General features: G+C 42.4%; 1 protein-coding gene across 1 annotated transcript; it reads right to left on the minus strand.

Annotated features, from left to right (window-relative positions):
• Positions 1–8548: 8548 nt before the first annotated feature.
• LOC308290434 (protein NLRC3-like) lies at positions 8549–20881 on the minus strand (the record flags this gene model as incomplete). The annotated part of the gene is made up of 3 exons (XM_080732266.1): positions 8549–10380; positions 10867–11002; positions 20696–20881. The coding sequence occupies 3 exons, from the start codon at positions 20879–20881 to the stop codon at positions 8549–8551; spliced, it is 2154 nt and encodes a 717-aa protein (XP_080588392.1).
• Positions 20882–21896: the final 1015 nt, after the last annotated feature.

Raw genomic sequence — 21896 nt, forward strand, 5'->3', positions numbered from 1 at the left:
GTCGAGCGACAACGCTCGGAACGCTCCCGTTTTAATTAACGAACGGTGCTCCACTGGCGACATTGCGGAACAAACTGTCCATAGACGGGTTTCTGGTCCACGTTACACTGATAAAACTAGATGCGTGCGCAGGGTCCGGTACCAAAATTAGCCAATGAAACCAGGTTTAACCAGCGCTCCCCAAAACAACAGGTTTGGGGATTGGACGGAATTGATTACATGATACAGTCAGCTGTGCATTTAGTCTCAATGTTTGTAAACAAGATACCCGTCGTATATGATTTACATAGAAGTCAGTCAGTTGTCTTTCACATATTAATATTAGGGCTTTCAAATTATTACTATTTTTTATCAGATTAATCACAGCTTAACACTTTGAGTGCCAGCCCCCCCTGCCCCCCGTCCCTTACCAGTGCCACCATTAGGTCCCATTCATTTCTGCCCCAATTCCAGGGAATAAATTGGAAATGATCCGATATTCACATCGGAACAAAAATGGGAGGTTTGGTAAAAGAGGATTTTTCTTTTTACCAAAAAAATTTTGGAGTGATTTCGGTGAGCGGTTTTGGAGATAGGTGCTCGAGAGTGCGCACTGCGCAAACCAGTCAATAACCTCAGAAATCTAGATTCTGAGATATTTGAGTTCAAAGAAAAAAAACTTTAGGAAGCCATAGCAACAAATTGGTAAATGGTAACGGAACACAAGTACCCTTGACAGAAAGAATGACATGCCTACTTTCATTATGTGCAAAAAAAGTTAAAAAAATATTGTACCATCGTCTAGTTTCAAGGGGGCAAAGTGAAAAAGTATGAAATTACTCAGAAGGTAGAAATTGCCTTACATTTTGATAGAACTATGCACTGTGAATTCACTGTGTTTTTACCTGGTCTAGAAGGTCAGGAAGACAAAAAGTCAGAAAAGCGATGTCAACCTTTTATTTTATGGCAACATCGAACCCTAACCCTGGTGAGTACCTCACACATCCAGCATGAACATATTTATGTTCAACAATATTTACAAATATTTCCAAAAAAAAAGAAATCACAAATATGACTTCACAAAAATAAAATATAACTGGATAAAAGTAAAATAAAATAAATGTGCAGCAAGTAAAGAATAAATAAAATAATATAAAAGTCAGTACTGTACTGTACTGTATTCTCAAAAAAAGGCATTCAACAAGCCAACATTCAGGAGTCAAAGGCACCACAAATAAAGGTCAAAGATGGTACTGTTCACCGTGTGTGTGTGTGTGTGTGTGTGTGTGTGTGTGTGTGTGTGTGTGTGTGTGTGTGTGTGTGTGTGTGTGTGTGTGTGTGTGTGTGTGTGTGTGTGTGTGTGTACCTCAGGTGCCTCAAAATGGCCTGGTACCTGTTCCTTGCCATTGTTCTGGGAAAGTACGGCATGGCAATGTTTTTTTGACCACTGCATGGCAATCTCCGGCTTGTGAACGATAGCTGTGAGGAAGAGAAGTCCCAGAAAGTTCTTCAGCTCCCCTAGAGTGACATTGGTCCAGGCAGCGAACCTACAGTGTGTATGACCTATGCCTGACTCCTCCGCTCTCGCTATCTCCGCCATCATACTGTCCTCTGCGTTGTCATTGGTCTGGTTGCAGATCGGGCTCCCATCCTTCCTCCATCCAGTCAGACTCCACGGGCCCTGTATATGATAGAAATAAATACAAAATACTAAATGAACGTGCTTCTGTATAATTTGTATGTTCTTTAGCAAAGGCTGTCGCACAAAAGTAGTGAAAACAGCAGATCTACAAGCGAGGCGTTGTGTGCTTGTAGATCGGCTGTTTTCACTAGTCTAAATAATTTCAAATGTATATATGTATATATACGTGGCCACTGAATTCTATAGGCTCTGCTTTGATACAAATTTGATACAGATTTGAGATCGATTTGATAGATTATTATGTCACACACACACACACACACACACACACACACACACACACACACACACACACACACACACACACTGATTGTATTACTAAACTATCTATCTAGGTATACACACACAATAAAAAACTAAACTATAAAGAAATGTATTCTTACTGGAAGAAGTTGGAGGAACTTCATACACCTACTACAAACCATGGATTGACATCTAGACCTACTGCACATACAGTATGAAACAGAGCTGATACCTTTATGTACTATGAGGAAAATAATGCTGCTATTTGTACCCTGTATATATATAAAACTAGACCAGGTCAACCTGGTTGTGCCAGACCCCGGTTCTGCCAACCCTCTGGGCCTATAAATTTAATGGTACATTTATAGGCTGTCTGTCCCTTTATAGGCTGTCTGTCCCTCCCTCATGTCATCATCATTTGTGACATTGTGATGACATGAAGGCTTTGTCTGTCGGTCTATCCCTCCCTCATGTCATCATCATGTCATCATCATGACCATCTATGGAGAAAAACCGGACAGACCGACATTTGCTTATGTAGGCCTACCCATTTCATGGGTCTGGCAATGACAATGCGACATAGCATTTTCAACTGTTTTTTGCCAGACCCATGAAATGGGTAGGCCTACATAAGCAAATGTCGGTCTGTCTGTCCTGGTTTTCTATATAAAGGGTATATGATGATGACATGATGATGACATGCCTACAAAAGGCATGATGTCATAAATGATGATGACAGACAGGGGGTCTGGCACAACCAGGTTGACCTGGTCTAGTTTTATTGTATGTGTGATACTTGCTTTGGCAATGTAAACGTATGTTTTCTCATGCCAATAACGCTCCTTTGAATTGAATTGTATATTACCAAATGCACCCTACGTGGAAAAAAAACAATAGCAGGTCAGGCTTATTGACATCGGTTATTGATTGATTGAAGAATGTATTACAAGCTTGCATTAGAGTAGACCTACAGATTCATGGCTCATTTCCACAGGAACACACTATGCATATCATACAGTGGTGTGTTCTAGACTTTTTTTGAGGGCATACGATCAGCTACTATTCGTTTGGCCAGGGCAGACGCTATAGTACATAATCCCTATCAAATACGCTACTTTGAAAGGTTCACGAGGGCAGACGCCGTTCATATTTTATTGTTCCTCCATCACGGAGGTATAGAGGCCGGCGCCTGGCGGCGCCGTGCCTGCGAGGGTGTGCCAAGTCGGGCGAGGTGTGGAGGGTAGTCCCCGGTGAGTCCCCAGAACACAGCACTGATCTCATATAACATTGAAAGACAGACAGACGTATAGAACATATTGAAACGTAAAAAGCATAGCTTTATAATGCTTACCCGGTTCGCTGATCGCAGCACACCGAGCGACCGGGTCGTCCTCCTTGGCTAAGTCCACGCACGGCCTCATTTGGGTGTATTAGCGCCCGCTGCAACTCCGCTCTCCGGGGCCATACCTATCGGTGCAGCCGGTGGGCGCCGTAAGATGATACACTGCTCCAAACAGCCTGCCTCCGGTCCGGATCACCGCCGTAGCTCCTCCGTCCACTGTGGATGGCTGGCGACGTTCCTTGGCTCCCCCGACACAGCAGCAAAAACACAGAATTCTCTTCAAATCGCCGGCATCAGCGTTCAACGGCATCACCGTTCATCCTCACGCGTCGCCTCAGTCAAGTCCCAAACGCAGCCGCGCAGCAACAAACGAAAGTCCAACTGGTGCTTCGGGTTTTGATTATGGTCGGTGGCGGCGCTGGGCAGCTGCGGGCTTGGTGTCCACGGCCACGGGGCATGGTTCGGCTGCCTGCTTGGTCTCCATGTGCGGCCATGACTTGCTCTCTGATCAGCGGAGCAACGGTCCGGTAACTGGGACGGCGTTTTCTTTTTCTACAAAATGGACCCCAACCTACAAAGAAACTAGCCCTTCCCTTCCCCCACTCCTCCTAGGTAAAACCTTCCGATCTCTCTCTCTATCTCTATCTCTCTAAATAATACTACATCTAATGATTTTATAACTAATTCTAGCTCATTCTCTCAATATATCTCTCTCTCCCTCTGATTGCTGTGTGTCCGCTTACGGTAAAAGTCACTGAATTCTTTGAGACCCTTGTTTCTGGGGGGAACCGGCCAATCAGCATGCTTGAATTTGGTCACATAAGCGTGTGATGTCATGCAGGGGCGTCAATTGGGTATGGCAGGGGTATGCAGCTGCCATACCTTGACAGGGGGAAATAATAAAAATGTACTTTTCATCGTGCCTGTTGCTAAGGTATGGCAACATGACTGGTGTCTTCACCAGACACCAGTCATGTTGCCATACCTTAGCTTGTTCTGAACTGACGCCACTGAATTGTCATGCATGACGACCGTCCCATCGTCCAAAAGGGCTGTATCTTGGTTACCGCATAGATCCAACACTGTACTACTGTAATATGAAAAAAAAGCATCTGGCGTCATATGACGCCAATATTATTTTCTGGCATCATTGCCAAGGTCGTGTCGGACGTCATATGACGCCCTGGCACTGAAAGTGTTAAAAATGAACTAATCATGATTAATCACAAATCAAAATATGCCATTTCTTTCCTTAGCCTATATTGTTGTGGGAATGGAAAGATATAGGTGGAATAAGGCATACATTTATCATACAGTATGCATTATTATCATTATTATAATTAGGCTTGATATGCAGGATGAAAAATAAAGTTGCCCATTTGAGGACAACAGGAAATTACAAGTCATTTTTGCCGAAAATAGCCGATCTACAAGCTCACAAGGCCTTTCAGCACGAGAAGTTGTGAGCTTGTAGATCGGCTATTTTTGGCAAGTGGTTAATATTAAAAAGGAGGAAAAATGGTTTATATCACACAAAGATTTGGAGGACCCCCTGTAGTAATTCTGAGGACCCCCTGTTGAAAACCCCTGACCTAGGCTACAGAGAAACCATTCTCAGTTGACACACATGGACAGACAAAATACAAAAGGTTAAAATGTCTTGCCATAAAAGACAGTGCCTTAGTTGCTCATCTACAGTATGTCAAATAAGGGTCATTCTCAACGAGCCTCGTTAACCCAACACAGCTGGCTGGCAATCTAGTATTGCATTCACCGTGATCACCGTGATCACTTAAGTTCTCCTGATTCTAATCCAAGCAAGTTGGAGAAAAAAATCGTGGATTTTACTTTGAGATGACAACAGCTACAAAGGTAGAAGTACCTATATTCTGATCTATGATGAATTATTCCAGTGGCACTGTATCCAAGACGTTTAAAAAAAACTTTTTTAAACGTCTTTTGAGATGCCAGCTCTGTCTCTTCTCCTCGGTGCAGTGTGTGTGTGTGTGTGTGTGTGTGTGTGTGTGTGCGTGTGTGTGTGTGTGTGTGTGTGTGTGTGTGTGTCTGTGTGTAACGGGAGGGGGGAGAATTAAGTGGCTGTGTTGCAGACCACGTCTTCTACCGAGAGAATGCACTTCTGATCAGTGAACAGGGCTGTTAATAGCAAATAATTATCTTTATAGAAAATACATTTTATTGTATGATTTTACATAGAAGCAAGTCCATTTTCTTTCACATATTTATTATCTTTTATTTATTTATTCTGTAAATATTTTTCATTACAATTGGGTCTGTGGGGAGGGGGGGCTGAGCAGGGGCTAAGCCTCCACCAGAGGGGGCTAGAGCGCCCCCTAGCCCCCCCCCCCCTGGCGCCGTCATTGGTGCCGAATCTGAAGCCGGTGGGACGAACGGTTCTCGAGATACGCGGATTACAGACACACAGACAGACAGACAGACACGCAGAGACTTCTCGCATTTATAGATAGATAAGACCTAACAGGTCAAAGGTCAATTGATGGACAGTTTAAGACAAGTGAAGCTGATAACTGCTGATGTCACAGACACAGGAAGGACATCTGCTGGAGAAAGAGACGATACAGACCAGTGGTGGAATGGAACTAAGTACATTTACTCAACTTCTGTACTTAAGTAAAAGTTTACTTTACTTTATTTACTTAAAATACTTAAAGGGGATGACCTCCCATTTTCAGTAATCAACTATATATTTTATATATGTTAATGTTGACGAGTGAACATTAGCCCAAGTGCCCCCCCTCCTGTTGAAAGGGGAACAGAGTTGTGACGATTTGGGGGTCACGTGACCAGTGACGTAGGCTCTCTGGTAAATGCAGCCTGCATTCCTTACATTCCAGTGGGACAGTTCCAACTCGGCAGAAACAGCGCGACTTCAATTGAAATACAGAGCATTTTCAGCCATGTCAGTTGTATTGTGTACAAGGGCTGTGTCTTGTGAGCTAGAATATGTATCCATATGCCATCCAAAACGAGCAGGATCTACTCCTACCGACATTATTACTTTGTTTACACACAGACTAGGGAAGTAGGGCGGAAATACTTGCCCATATTTGGCGGAACGTGATAACGTCTTTCAACGAGCGATGGACGGCCGCATCGGCGCTCAGTTGGAGGAAACGAGACGGACAGAGAGAGAAACAAGCACAGACAAATTGAGAGAGAAACACACTTTCTCCAAAAAAAATCACAGTCTGTCCGTCTCACTCTCGTGTTGTTTTGTTTTTATTTCCCTCCATGTGAGCTCCGAGCGAGTAGCGCGCCGCGCTGCCCGTCGCTTGTTGAAAGACGTCATCACGTTCCACCAAATATGGGCATATGATTTCCGCCCGTTCCTCGTTCCGTGTGTAAACAAAGTAATAATGTCGGTAGGAGTAGATCCTGCTCGTTTTGGATGGCATATGGATACATATTCTAGCTCACAAGACACAGCCCTTGTACACAATACAACTGACATGGCTGAAAATGCTCTGTATTTCAATTGAAGTCGCGCTGTTTCTGCCGAGTTGGAACTGTCCCACTGGAATGTAAGGAATGCAGGCTGCATTTACCAGAAAGCCCCGTCACTGGTCACGTGACCCCCAAATCGTCACAACTCCGTTCCCCTTTCAACAGGAGGGGGGGCACTTGGGCTAATGTTCACTCATCAACATTAACATATATAAAATATATAGTTGATTACTGAAAATGGGAGGTCATCCCCTTTAAACACTGTAATTTTTACTCATTAATTATTTGAAAACTTTAGTAACCATTTACTTCAGATCTGATTTAGATTATTGCAATATACATAAACCAGCTATTTTATCACCTATTATACACTTTTTTTTTATTTCGACACATTTTGAAAACATAAAAGGGGGCATTCTGCATAATGAGTATTTGGTAATAAAGTGTATGTATTACTTTTACTAGTAACAGAGCTGCATTGTGGTACGGCCACTTGGATTGTTTTTACCCTGATACAGACAGACAGTCTTTGAGTGGTTTGAGTGAATTTAGTGAACATGTACATACTGTAGTTACTGTACCTCCTCATTATCCCAGTAAATGTGTGTTACTATGATATCAACATTATTCATGCCACAATATTCATATTATAATCACATGATAAATCACTGATGGAAATAATGATTGTAAATGAATCTCACCGTAGAGTCTCCAGTCTACAATGAGGACTTTTCAGTGCAGCACAGAGTAGATCCAGTAGATCCAGGTCCAGGTGGTTGGAACTTAAGTCCAGGTGTCTCAGATGGGATGGATTAGAACTGAGAGCTGAAGACACAACTTCCATGTCTTCCTTCTGGAGGCCAGCACCAAAGCCAACAAGTCTGTAATTAGAGGTGGTCAATCAGACCACACACACACACACACACACACACACACACACACACACACACACACACACATACACACACACACACACACACACACACACACACACACACACACACACACACACACACACACACACACACACACACACATCAAGTCCATTTATTTATAAAGCAGATTTAAAAACAACCAGGTTGACCAAAGTGCTGTACATCATGAGAACGCAGTAAAAGCAAATACAATACAAAGCAAAAACAATAGAAACATTTGTAAACATTTAAAACCTTGTAAGAACAGCTATAAAAACAAAACATTTAAGATATAAAACAATGACAGATAAAAGGCACAGGGAGGGAGGGGTCTAGGGCTCAAATGCTAGGGTGAAGAGGTGTGTTTTAAGTCTGATGGAAGGCTGTTCCAGAGAGCTGGGCCAGCCACAGAAAAAGCTCTGTGGTCCCGTCTATGGGTGCCAGTCAGCAGCTTTCTGTACCAGCTGAAGGCGGGAGAGGGTGGAGTTTGTAACCCCTATGTAAAGGGAGTTGCAGTAATCCAGCCTTGACGAGACAAGGGCATGGATTACTTTCTCTAGGTCGTGGGCCGAAAGAAAATATTTTATGTGTGCCACACACACACACACACACACACACACACACACACACACACACACACACACACACATGCACGCACACACACACACACAGTTTGTATCAATTAAACGTTGAATTTATTCTAGCACTCTCTACCCAATATTCTACCCAGCCTGTGTGTGTGTGTGTGTGTGTGTGTGTGTGCGTGCGTGCGTGCGTGCGTGCGTGCGTGCGTGCGTGCGTATCACTGTTGATTTAACTATCATGTTTAGTTATAGTGTAGTGGTGTGAAGGTACAGCACATTGTTTCTGTTCTAAGTTTTCTATTCACATGACTACTAACCGAGCCTTTCTGCTGTTCCTCACAGCTGGGATGAGTCTGCGTCGGCCGTCCTCTGATGTGTTGTATTTGTCCAGGTCCAACTCCTCCAGAACATCCTCTGACATCTGCAGCATGTGGGCCAGAGCTGAACACTGGGTTGGAGACAGTTCTGTCTTTGATCTGTCCCCTGACTTCAGGTACTGTTGGATCTCCTGATGCACTGAGTGGTCGTTCATCTCCATCAAACAGTGGAAGATGTTGATACATCTGTCAGGAGAGGCACCGTCATGTTTCATCTCCTTCAGGTTGTTGATGGCTCTCTGGATGCTCTCTGGGCTGTACTGTGTCTGAACCAGTAGACCTCCTAACAGACTCTGGTTGGACGGCAGTGAGAGACCATGAAGGAAGCGGAGAAACAGGTCCAGGTGACCATTCTTACTCCATATGGCTTTACGGTTGGCTCCGGACAGGAAGTCCTCCAAGGATTCACAGGGGTAATCACGTCCCAGGAATGCCTTCAGTACCTTCATGTTCTTCTGTGTGAAACAGTGGAACAGGTAGACTGCAGCCAGAAACTCCTGGATGATCAGATGAACAAAGCAGTAGACTGCTCTCTGGAAGAGCACGCCCTCTCTTTTGAAGATCTCTGTGCACACTCCTGAGTACAGCGAGGCGTCTTTCACATCCAGACCACACTCTTCCAGGTCTTCTTGGTAGAACATGATGCTGCCTTTCTCCAGATGTTCAAACGCCAGCCTGCCCAGCTTCAGAAGACTTTCTCTGTCAGTCTCCATGATCTGCTGTTGATTCTCTCTCTCTTTTCTGTTTCTTTTCTTGTTTCTTTTTTTCCCCTGATGAGGCTCATCATACTTCAGCTCCTTCCTCTTTGTCTGGACCAACAGGAAGTGGCAGCACATGGCAGTCAGGGTCGTGGGCAGCTGTCCTGTCTCGTCTGTCTTCACCATGTCCTCCAGAACGGTAGCGCTGATCCAACAGAAGACTGGGATGTGACACATGATGTGGAGGCTCTTTGACGTCTTCATGTGTGAGATGATTCTGCTGGCCAGCTCCTCATCACTGAATCTCTTCCTGAAGTACTCCTCCTTCTGGGGATCTGTGAACCCTCGTACTTCTGTCACCAGGTCAACATATGCAGGAGGGATCTGATTGGCTGCTGCAGGTCTGGTGGTTATCCAGATGAGAGCCAATGGGAGCAGATTCCCCTCGATGAGGTTTGTCAACAGCCCGTCCACTGATGATGTCACTGTGACATCAGAGATGATGTCATTGTTGAAGTTGAAGGACAACCTGCTTTCATCCAAACCATCAAAGATGAAGCCAACCTTCCAGACAGCGAGCTGCTCTGCTGTGACCTTCTTCAACGTTGGATGGAAAACATGGATCAGTGAGAGAAGACTGTGCTGCTCATCTCTGACCAAGTTCAGCTCCCGGAATGAGAAGGGAACCAGGAGAATGACATCTTGATTTTCCAAACCCTTTGCCCAGTCCAGAGCGACCTTACGCACAGAGAAGGTTTTTCCAATGCCAGCGACTCCCTTGGTCAGAACTCTTCTGATTGGTGTCTCTCTGCCAAGGAGGAGGGGCTTAAAGATGTCACAGCAGTTGATTGGTTGGTCATGGAGGGTGTTCTTCTTGGAGAGCGTCTCAAGCTGGTAGACCTCATGTTGGTTATTAACCCCTTCACTCTCTCCCACTGTGATGTAGAGCGCTGTGAAGATGCTGCTGAGGGAGGGCACTTCAGTGACGTCTGTCACACGATCCAGACTGTTCAAAGTGATCTTATAAACCTTTAAATCCTCCTGCACACTGACACCTGCTATGAGAAGACAATGAAGACATTTTAAACATTCAGTTGAATTTATAACTTTACATGCTTACAGCTGTGTATGCACAATATTAATTTAACCACTTAAACCCCAGCATCTGTATTCTAGGGAAAACTTTGACAGAAAATAGAAGATCTACAAACTTACAAGCTGATCTGTAAGCTTGTAGGTCTGCTATTTTAGTTAAATGTTTAGAGTGTTGAGATAAAACAGAAAATACACTAGTATAGAGCCCTGAGGGTCTCCACAAAACAACACATGGGGTTTACGTGGTTAATAAAACTAAGAAAAACAGGCAAAAGAAACAACAGTGGATCACTGGTTTTCATACAGAGTTGATACATGTTTAGCATCATTATTTAAAATGGATACTGATGATGACACATTGTGGACATTTAGTATGACAATGTCTTCTGTAATTTCAAACACTTCAGTTATTAACTGTGTTAATTAATGTACATTGTGTCCAGTCTTACTCTGTCCACTGCTGGTCTGAATGGGTGTCTTCAGTCCAGGTGTGGTCTGACTGGGTGTCTTCAGTCCAGGTGTGGTCTGAATGGGTGTCTTCAGTCCAGGTGTGGTCTGACTGGGTGTCTTCAGTCCAGGTGTGGTCTTAAAGAGGCGGTGCCATAGTTTTGTACTTTTTCTGGTTTTCATGTGTCTAGGAGGTTGACAGTACTTTATTAGACCCCCTGGTGTGGTTGTTATGAGCAATTATGTATTCTCTCTGTATTTGGCTTTTTAGCTGGAGGCTAGCCACCTTGTGCCACCTAACTTCAGCTGGGTCACCACCCACCATGACAACCACACATACCAATGAACTGGTGGGTGTGGCCACTTAAAAACATAATTTTAACTCTTTCTGTACACTTATTTTGGAAAGAAATATTCCTCCTAGTATAATCATAATAGTAGATAATCATGTTTTATAGGGGGCAAAATCATGGCACCCCATCTTTAATGCATTCTACAAACACACATTAATTACATTATTCAGTGAAATAGAGAACATGAAACTATCATTCCATTATTCACCAGCAAGCACTGAGCAGGAACATAATAGCTTATCTACAAACTCACACTGCAATGTGTTGTGAGCTTGGAGGCTATTTCCTCGTCTATATTTGCTGTGTGTGGCTGTGTGCATGCGTCTGTGTGCGTCGTGTTGACATTGTTTTGGTGTGTGTGTGTGTGTGTGTGTGTGTGTGTGTGCGTGCGTGCGTGCGTGCGTGCGTGCGTGCGTGCGTGCGTGCGTGCGTGCGTGCGCGCGTGTGTGTGTGTAAAGGCTCAGTGCAGATGTGATGAAATGTTTCCAATAAAGGATGCTGATAGTTCATGTCTTGTGTCCATAATGTTTGTACAGAACCAGACTGGGAACAGAGCCCATGTAAATGACATGTGACACCATGACTGTCCAAAATGACATGAGAATAACACAAAGCATACTGTATCTCCACCAGGCCGGGTTGGCTACTGTATCAGTCTTTGACCAATGGTTGAAGACTCATTGGCCAAAATATAAAGTGGGCTGGTATAGCGCCACCAGGAAAATATATACATAATGCAGGGATTGGCTTCCTCTACCTATTGGCAGTGTGCACAAAAAATGTGTCTCTTTTCACTTTGTCATGTTATAGTGTTATATATTGTATAGGAGGATTGACATACTGTGTGTGTGGAGGTCCAGGTTCATCACTGAAGACAGGACCATGTCCTTTAGACCAGTCACTCTTCATAGACACACAGCTGGGTGTTGGAGACTCTGCTCTGTGACTTCTGGAATCATACAATGTTTATACATTTATCATGTGAATGAAAATGTCATTTCATTTGTATGAGAGAGTAGAACTGTTTTGGCTCTTCAATGTTGAAACCACAGGAAAAACTGTAAAAATAGCAATAGAAACAGTAATGAAAAGTCCGACAGACAGATATTCCTATATCTATTTCCTGCTCTATATTTCCTGCTCTATAGCTAGAATAAAAAGAGAAGGATATCACACTGGGCGTGTCCCAGCCGTGGTACCGGGGTATGGCACATGGGCACATTGGGCAGTACAATCTGGCCTGCACCCACACTTTGGCTCAGTAGATGGCGGCGTGTAACCATTAAATGGTAGTGTTTGTTTTGTCCTACTTTAAGTGCCTGCTGGGGACTTGCTCTTTGCTCAAATTAAATGTTCTTATGCCACAAAACAAGTAGGCTTATTTGGTGCCCTAATAGGCACAACTATGTGTTGCATATTCCGAATGAATATAAGTTATAGAAATCCATCGGATTCTCATCTACTGCTGTTTTACTGATATTTTGTGTAAGTGCTTATAAATAAATTAAATTGTGCGGTCTGTTGAATTTTTTGCACCATACAAGTACGGCACACAGTACAAGTTAAGACATATGCTTCAAAGTACAGGATTATATAAAAGCATCCCTCTGAAGACCAATTATTTCCCACAATTGTTTGATTTAAAACTTTATTAGAAGTTTGCATAGGAAAAGGTATTTTCATAACAGCTGGTACAAGGTCAACTAAGAGGATAAACACCTCCAAAGAGCCTTGGGGTTGTTTCAATTGGGGTCCTTTAAAAAAAAAAACAGCACTATGCAGAAAATATAAGAAAACCTGCAGCTGTTTAGGTGATGAGTGGAGAGAGAACAAAACAAACAAACACACACCTCGCTCTACTGAGAACGGATCATGATCTTTTTTATCTAGTGCCTCTGCTGGAACACTCCACCATGGCAGTTCCTGTTAACACTGCGCATGTGCAATACCCCTGTACCACGCTGGGACACGCCCAGTGTGATATCCTTCCTTTTTATTCTAGCTCTATAGTTGCTGTGTGTGTGTGTGTGTGTGTGTGTGTGTGTGTGTGTGTGTGTGTGTGTGTGTGTGTGTGTGTGTGTGTGTGTGTGTGTGTGTGTGTGTGGTGCGCCCGCGCATGCGCACGTGTGTGTGTGTAAAGCAGAGTTCCCCAATGGGCGGCCCGCAGGCCATTTGCGGCCCGCGGGAGTTATTGTCTGGCCCCCACCAACCCCAGTAAATCAGTTGTCATCTTTAAATAGGTTGTTCTTTTGATCTGTATATGGAAACTTGCTTCATATCCAAATGATAAATGCAAAACGAACGGTTTTGGGACATACAAGATTTTCACCCGACAACGACGATATCTGAACTGTCGCTTGAGTAGTGGAAACACCACCGTCGCACCCTGCAATGTTGTGGCCCTCGGCTTCGTACCCTAGACATAATTCGGTCCTTGGGGAAAACTAATCGGGGAACCCTGGTGTAAAGGCTCAGTGCAGACGAAATGTTCCAATATAAAGGATGCTGATAGTTAATGTATTGTGTCCATAATGTTTGTACAGAACCAGACTGGGAACAGAACCCATGTAAATGACATGTGACACCATGACTGACCAACATGACATGAGAATAAGTAGAACAGAGCGCATACTGTATCTACACCAGGCCGGGTTGGCTACAGTATCAGTCTTTGAACAATGGTTCAAGACTCATAGGCCAAAATGTAAAGTGGGCTGGTATAGCGCCACCATGAAAATATAAACATAATGCAGGGATTGGCTTCCTTGGCCTATTGGCAGTGTGCACAAGAAATGTGTCTCTTTTCAATCTAGTAGTTTGCATAATTGGCCACAGACAGACAGACAGACAGACAGACAGACAGACAGACAGACAGACAGACAGACAGACAGACAGACACATGCCCTTAAACTTGGCAGAGATAACAGTCACTTCACCACTGAACACATTGGTGTGATTTGCACCACTTCATTCCCAAACTGATCTCTAAGTTTATAGCGAACGATTGAATGTCTTGTTCTATAGTAATTGTCACATATAACCTAGCATGAGATCACTTTGTCATGTTATAGTGTTATATATTGTACAGGAGGATTGACATACTGTGTGTGTGGAGGTCCAGGTTCATCACTGAAGACAGGACCATGTCCTTTAGACGCGTCACTCTTCATAGACACACAGCTGGGTGTTGGAGACTCTGCTCTGTGACTTCTGGAATCATACAATGTTTATACATTTATCATGTGAATGAAAAAGTTATTTTATTTGTATGAGAGAGTAGAACTGTTTTGGCTCTTCAATGTTGAAACCACAGGAAAAAACTACAAGAATAGCAATAAAAACACCAATAAAAACTCATTGTAAAGACAGATATTCCTATCTATTTCCTCCTCTATATTTGCTTTCTCTCTCTCTCTCTCTCTGTGTGTGTGTGTGTGTGTGTGTGTGTGTGTGTGTGTGTGTGTGTGTGTGTGTGTGTGTGTGTGTGTGTGTGCGTGCGTGCGTGCGTGCGTGCGTGCGTGCGTGCGTGTGTTTTTGAAAAGGCTCAGTGCAAATGGGATGAATGACATTTTTTCTATTGATTACTCATGCCATGGAGACTTGAGGTCAATAATATATTTTTGTATTTGTCGCATTCCTAAGAAAATATTTTTACTACAGTAAATTTACCCCAATTGATTCCGGAAGGGGACCCGAATGCATTTAGGTCTCCATCCGGAATCAATGGGGGTAAATTTACTCTAACACAATTTTTGTCTTAGGAATGTGACAAATACAAAAATATAGTCTCCATGGGGTGAGTAATCAATAGAAATAATAAGTAAATGACATGTGACACCATGAATGTCCAAAATGACATGAGAATAAGTAGAACGGAAAGCAAACTGTATCCAGTGGATTGATATGGATTTTTGAAGTGGTGGCCCTCTAAATTCATGACGTCACGTGCACACACATGTGTACATGCAGATGTTATTGCGCATGCCTGCCGCACGATGCTAATAGTTGAAATACTGTAGGCTATTCAACAACACACAACATTGTTAATGTAATTATATTTCTTATTATTTAGTTACATTTGTTTCAATTCATGTATTTTCCTTTAGGTTTTATATAAAATAACTTTACATAGACTCATCCACACAGTAAAGTCTGCTAGCTCCATTCCTCTCCCTCCGCTATGCAGCTGTGACAAAATGAGCGATTTAAACGCTTTATTTCAACACGCTGCTTCGTTTTTCTTCCACGCTTGAGAAGTAAACAGATGAGAGACCGGTATAGGACCTTTACTTTTTGGATAAAATGTTCACAAAAGGTAAGAAGTGTTCACGAACGGCAGAGCTTCCCCCCAATTTACCGATTGTGGATGACAAGTGTGAGGAACCTCATCTCGGAGCTGCATAGCGGAGGGAGAGGTTCCCAAAGGAGCTAAAAGTCTAGAAAGAATGCAAGGCCAACGTTCTGCTGGCCGCATATACAAGTGTAAATGAGGACGTAGGTGAGAACTGCCTACCAGAGTATTGTTATGCAAAGCAGCCAGGTAGGGGATTGAAGTGTAGTGTTGACCGTGGGTCACACACCTTGATGACGTGCGTGCACGTGTGTGTGTGTGTGTGTGTGTGTGTGTGTGTGTGTGCGTGCATGTGGGGCACGTGTGCGTGCAGCTTGATACGTCTGGGCTCACCGAGCCCAACCGAGCCCACGGCATCTCACCCCAGACTGTATCTCCACCAGGCCGGGTTGGCTACATTATCAGTCTTTGATGGTTGAAGACTCATTTGCCAAAATGTAAAGTGGGCTGGCATAGCGCCACCATGAACATATATACATAATGCAGGGATTGGCTTCCTCTGTCTATTGGCAGTGTGCAGAAGAAATGTGACTCTTTTCAATCTAGTAGTTTGCTAGATTAGCTACAGACAGAGAGACAGAAAACAGGCTGATGCTTGGCCTTCAGTCTGGCAGAGATAAAAATCACTTCACCACTGAACACCATATTGTTGTGATTTGTACCACTTCAATCACAAACTGAACACTAAGTTAATAGCTAATGATTGAATACGAACACGTCTTGTTTTATAGTAATTTGCACATATAACTTAGCATGAGATCACTTTGTCATATTATAGTGTTATATTGTGTAGGAGGATTGACATACTGTGTGTGTGGAGGTCCAGGTTCATCACTGAAGACAGGACCATGTCCTTTAGACGCGTCACTCTTCATAGACACACAGCTGGGTGTTGGAGACTCTGCTCTGTGACTTCTGGAATCATACAATGTTTATACATTTATCATGTGAATGAAAAGGTCATTTTATTTGTATGAGAAAGTAGAACTGTTTTGGCTCTTCAATGTTGAAACCACAGGAAAAACTGTAAAAATACCAATAGAAACAGAAATAAAAAGTCAGACAGACAGATATTCCTATTTATTTCCTGCTCTATATTTGCTGTGTGTGTGTGTGTGTGTGTGTGTGTGTGTGTGTGTGTGTGTGTGTGTGTGTGTGTCTGTGTGTGTGTGTGTGTGTGTGTGTGTGTGTGTGTGTGTGTGTGTGTGTGTGTGTGTGTGTGTGTGTGTGTGTGTGTGTGAGTGTGTTTGAAAAGGCTCAGTGCAGATGTGATGAAATGTTTCCAATAAAGGATGCTGATAGTTCATGTCTTGTGTCCATAATGTTTGTACAGAACCAGACTGGGAACAGAACATGTAAATGACATGTGACACCATGACTGTCCAACATGACATGAGAATAAGTAGAACAAAGAGCATATCTCCACCAGGCCGGGTTGGCTACAATATCAGTCTTTGAACAATGGTTCAAGACTCATTGGCCAAATTGTAAAGTGGGCTTGTATAGCACCACCATGAAAATATATACATAATGCAGGGCTTGGCTTCCTCTGCCTATTAGCAGTGTGCACAAGAAATATGACTCTTTCAATCTACTAGTTTGGATAATTAGCCTCAGACAGACAGACAGACAGACAGACAGACAGACAGACAGACAGACAGACAGACAGACAGACAGACTGGCCTTCAACTTGGCAGAGATAACAGTCACTTCACCACTGAACTCATTGTTGTGATTTTTACCACTTAATTCCCAAACTGATCTCTAAGTTAATATCGAACGATTGAATGTCTTGTTTTATAGTAATTTGCACATATAACTTACTGTAGCATGAGATCACTTTGTCATATTATAGTGTTATATATTGTACAGGAGGATTGACATACTGTGTGTGTGGAGGTCCAGGTTCATCACTGAAGACAGGACCATGTCCTTTAGACGCGTCACTCTTCATAGACACACAGCTGGGTGTTGGAGACTCTGCTCTGTGACTTCTGGAATCATACAATGTTTATACATGTATCATGTGAATGAAAAAGTCATTTTATGTGTATGAGAGAGTAGAACTGTTTTGGCTCTTCAATGTTGAAACCACAGGAAAAACTGTAAAAATAGCAATAGAAACAGTAATAAAAAGTCAGACAGACAGATATTCCTATTTATTTCCTGCTCTATATTTGCTGTGTGTGTGTGTGTGTGTGTGTGTGTGTGTGTGTGTGTGTGTGTGTGTGTGTGTGTGTGTGTGTGTGTGTGTGTGTGTGTGTGTGTGTGTGTGTGTGTGTGTGTGTGTGTGTGTGTGTGGCAGTGTGTGCGTGTGCGTGCGTGCGGTGTGCGTGTTTGCGCATGAAAAGGCTCAGTGCAAATGTGATGGAATATTTCCAATAAAGGATGCTGATTGCTGATAGTTAATGTCTTGTGTCCTTAATGTTTGTACAGAACCAGCCTGGGAACAGAACCCATGTAAATCACATGTGACACCATGACTGTCCAACATGACATAAGAATGAGTAGTAGAGTGCATATCTCCACCAGGCCGGGTTGGCTACATTATCAGTCTTTGATGGTTGAAGACTCATTTGCCAAAATGTAAAGTGGGCTGGTATAGCGCCACCATGAAAATATAAACATAATGCAGGGATTGGCTTCCTCTGCCTATTGTCATCGTGCAGAAGAAATGTGACTCTTTTCAATCTAGTAGTTTGCTAGATTAGCCACAGACAGAGAGACAGAAAACAGGCTGATGCTTGGCCTTCAGTCTGGCAGAGATAAAAATCACTTCACCACTGAACACCATATTGTTGTGATTTGTACCACTTCAATCACAAACTGAACACTAAGTTAATAGCTAATGATTGAATACGAACATGTATGGTTTTATAGTAATTGTCACATATAACTTAGCATGAGATCACTTTGTCATGTTATAGTGTTATATATTGTGTAGGATTGACATACTGTGTGTGTGGAGGTCCAGGTTCATCACTGAAGACAGGACCATGTCCTTTAGACGCGTCACTCTTCATAGACACACAGCTGGGTGTTGGAGACTCTGCTCTGTGGATGTGATGTTTGTCAGCTTCCTCCTTCTTGCTCTCCATGTTGTTATTTATTAAACCTGTCAAGGATACAGTCAATACAATAGAGAGAGAGAGAGAGAGAGAGAGAGAGAGGGAGAGAGAGAGTTTAGTTGCCGACAACACATTTCTAGAACAGTGTAAATAATATTTTCAATATCATTCTGTATCATCAATATGCCAATGACATAGGATATGTTGAAATATTAACTGTGAGCTGCTATGAGGCAACAATATCACCATCATAATGCTGAGACTACAGTAGATGAACAACAATATCACCATCATAATGATGAGACTACAGTGGATGAACAACAATATCACCATCATAATGCTGAGACTACAGTAGATGAACAACAATATCACCATCATAATGATGAGACTACAGTGGATGAATAACAATATCACCATCATAATGATGAGACTACAGTAGATGCAGATGCATGCAGTAGCTCTTGTCAACCAACAGGTGTCCTACTGCACCACAGAATTGAAATATCACAATAGAAGAACAGGGAGATGCTCATGTTCCAACAGAACAAGGTAGACCTTTGAATATCATGTTAATAATACTATTGATTAACATACTTTACCCTGGTTAAAATAATGTTTCATTCACTAAACCAAGTCATGGACTGCTGGCAGCTTTGAGATGTCAGCTAGCTCAACAGTTCCTTTGTATTAAAATATTTAAAATATACAGTACATATTTTTCTTGATTGGATTACAATTATTTTTATTCTAAAACTGTTAATTGTCACTGGGTGAAAAGATAGATTATCGGGCCAGTATACTACATTCTATGACAGTATATTCAGTAAATAAACCGGCATAATCAGAGGTAATCAGCCAGATATTCAGGAGTATTCAGTTCGGTATATAGCCGTTTTGTAACACTACTTAAGTATGCGTGAACCCCTGCTGTGGCTGCTGTCAGAAATCACACCTCTCTAGTCCCAGGATTTCTCACTGGTGGGAGGGATTTTTTCCCCCTCCCTGTACCTGCATTTTCACTGAGCATGTGCACTGAGCCAGCTGTGATTGGCTGTGATCTGTGACCTCTCCACACTGGGGGGGGTTTATGGGGGGGGGGGGGGGGTATTCGTGGACCCCCCTTCCACATTGGGGGGGGGGGGGGTTAATGGGGGGGGGGGGGTATTCGTGGACCCCCCTTCCACATTGGGTCCATTATATATTATATATATTGTATATTATTGTATATTTATATTCTAGTTAATCATTATTCAGTATTCCAATTTAAAAAAAAAAAAAAAAAGCAAAATAGCAGATCTACAAGCTCAAAGTGATATTCTAGTTAATCATTATTCAGTATTCCAATTAAAAATAAATAGCAAAATAGCAGATCTACAAGCTCAAAATGTGTTGCACTGTGTCACATAGAATTAATTTATGAACGAATAGGCATCAGTCAGGTAAATTGTTTTTATTGAGAGAAACACAACAGAAAAGCATAACGTTACAAAATATTTAAATGGTGCATACATGATGTCAGTTTTCAATTACAATTGTGGGGAACCTTGACATGAAAACGCATGTATATCAAAAAACAAAATAATAACAGCAAACCACATCTAAAAATAATAATAATCTAAAAAGGTGTAAATAGTAAATAGTAGTAAGACGTAAAAAATAAAGGAGTGCAAAAGGCAAAAGAGCAACAGGAAAAGAAAAGAGCATCCTCAGATGTATATGTGCAAACAGTTTGACATATTCTATACGCCAACAGCATATTTTTTCCAGTAGTTGCTACTGTACTGTAGGCTACTGTACTTAACTTTTGTAAACATCTTCACAGTGTGTTCTATGTGCAACAGATTAATATTCAACTTCACAGTATGCAGCATTCAGAAAACATTTGTAGAAGAAACAACAAATTGTAAAAAAAAAAAATGGAACTGACAACAGTTCTGCTCCCACAAAGGGGACAATAATTACAAAAATGAGCAGTTCTGTGCAGTGTATCGCTGGCTGATATCGCTCCCCATTTCCTCTCCGTCCAAACTGGACAACATAACCATTTAAGTCATGGTACTGTTGAAGAGAGCCATGAATGGGCGGTGCTCTCCCAGTGCGTCTTGGTGCATGCGGTGGTGTTGATGAAGCCATCGCGGGTCACTCTTTTTCCTCTCCTGGAGCACGTTGCAGAGAGCGGAGAGTTGAGCATCTCTTTCCTGAGGAGGTGAGACGATCCACACCGCGCGCCAGTCAACTTCAGCATCCTCCTCGTCTGACATCAGCTCCCAGCATGCATGCGACCACACAGCTCTTTCTTCATCTGTCTCCAGATATGCAATCCTGGTGGTCAGCAACTGTAAAACATAGAATAGCAATTAATTGTATGTATTTAATTACCATTATTACATTGATACAACATGTAAAACATAATAACAACAGCAAAAAACAAACAGTTCCAAACTTACCCTGGTCTTTCTCTGTCGGTGATTCATTGACATAGTCAATTTCTTTTTGCGGAGAGCATTTTCTGGCTGGTCCAGTCGATGGCTCCTTTTCAAAGACTCAAAATGGGTCCTGCAGGCAGCTTAAAATACAAGGAAAATGCAATTAGGATTTATTTCGTTGTTTATCTACAAACACAATCTATTTAAAGTTCAAAAGTGTTATCACCCAATTCAAATATCCTATGTACCTAGCTAATGTGTCTTTTTACTACAATATGTGATACAGCAAAGAACAACATAGAACAAATTGTTACCTTTCTTGTGGGGATAGTTTGTGTTTGTTGTTTTCCAAGTTGTGCAAACGTCTTACAGATTCCTTTAACAAAGAGAATGATTCACAAAGTTAGTTAAGCATAAAGGCCTCCTCGCATTTGGTGGACACATACAGGTCATATGGAGAACAGACAGACACTGTTAATGAGAACAATGTTAGTTGACTGGCCCAGTAAAGTCACCCCACCCCCACCTAGCAGTGGCCATTTACATTTACAGTGACAAAGGGGACGGTCACTATCTGCTAACTGTCTAAAATAGCATAAGTGAGTTAAACAATTTGTTAAATTAGAATTATTACAGGAAGACAAAGGTCTTACAAACAGTTCCTTTTAACTTACTCTCAATGGGCCTCATTCACCAATAAGTTCTTAACTTTCTTCTTAACTTGGTGCAGAGACACAATAAAAAATTGACCCACATGCAATGCAATGTTTAAGTGGTTAAAACCCATAAAAGTTGTTAAAAAGGCCAGTCCACGGTTTGAAAGAAATGGTCACT

Source organism: Nannobrachium achirus, assembly GCF_963921795.1.
Source record: "Nannobrachium achirus genome assembly, chromosome: 1".
NCBI lineage: Eukaryota > Metazoa > Chordata > Actinopteri > Myctophiformes > Myctophidae > Nannobrachium > Nannobrachium achirus.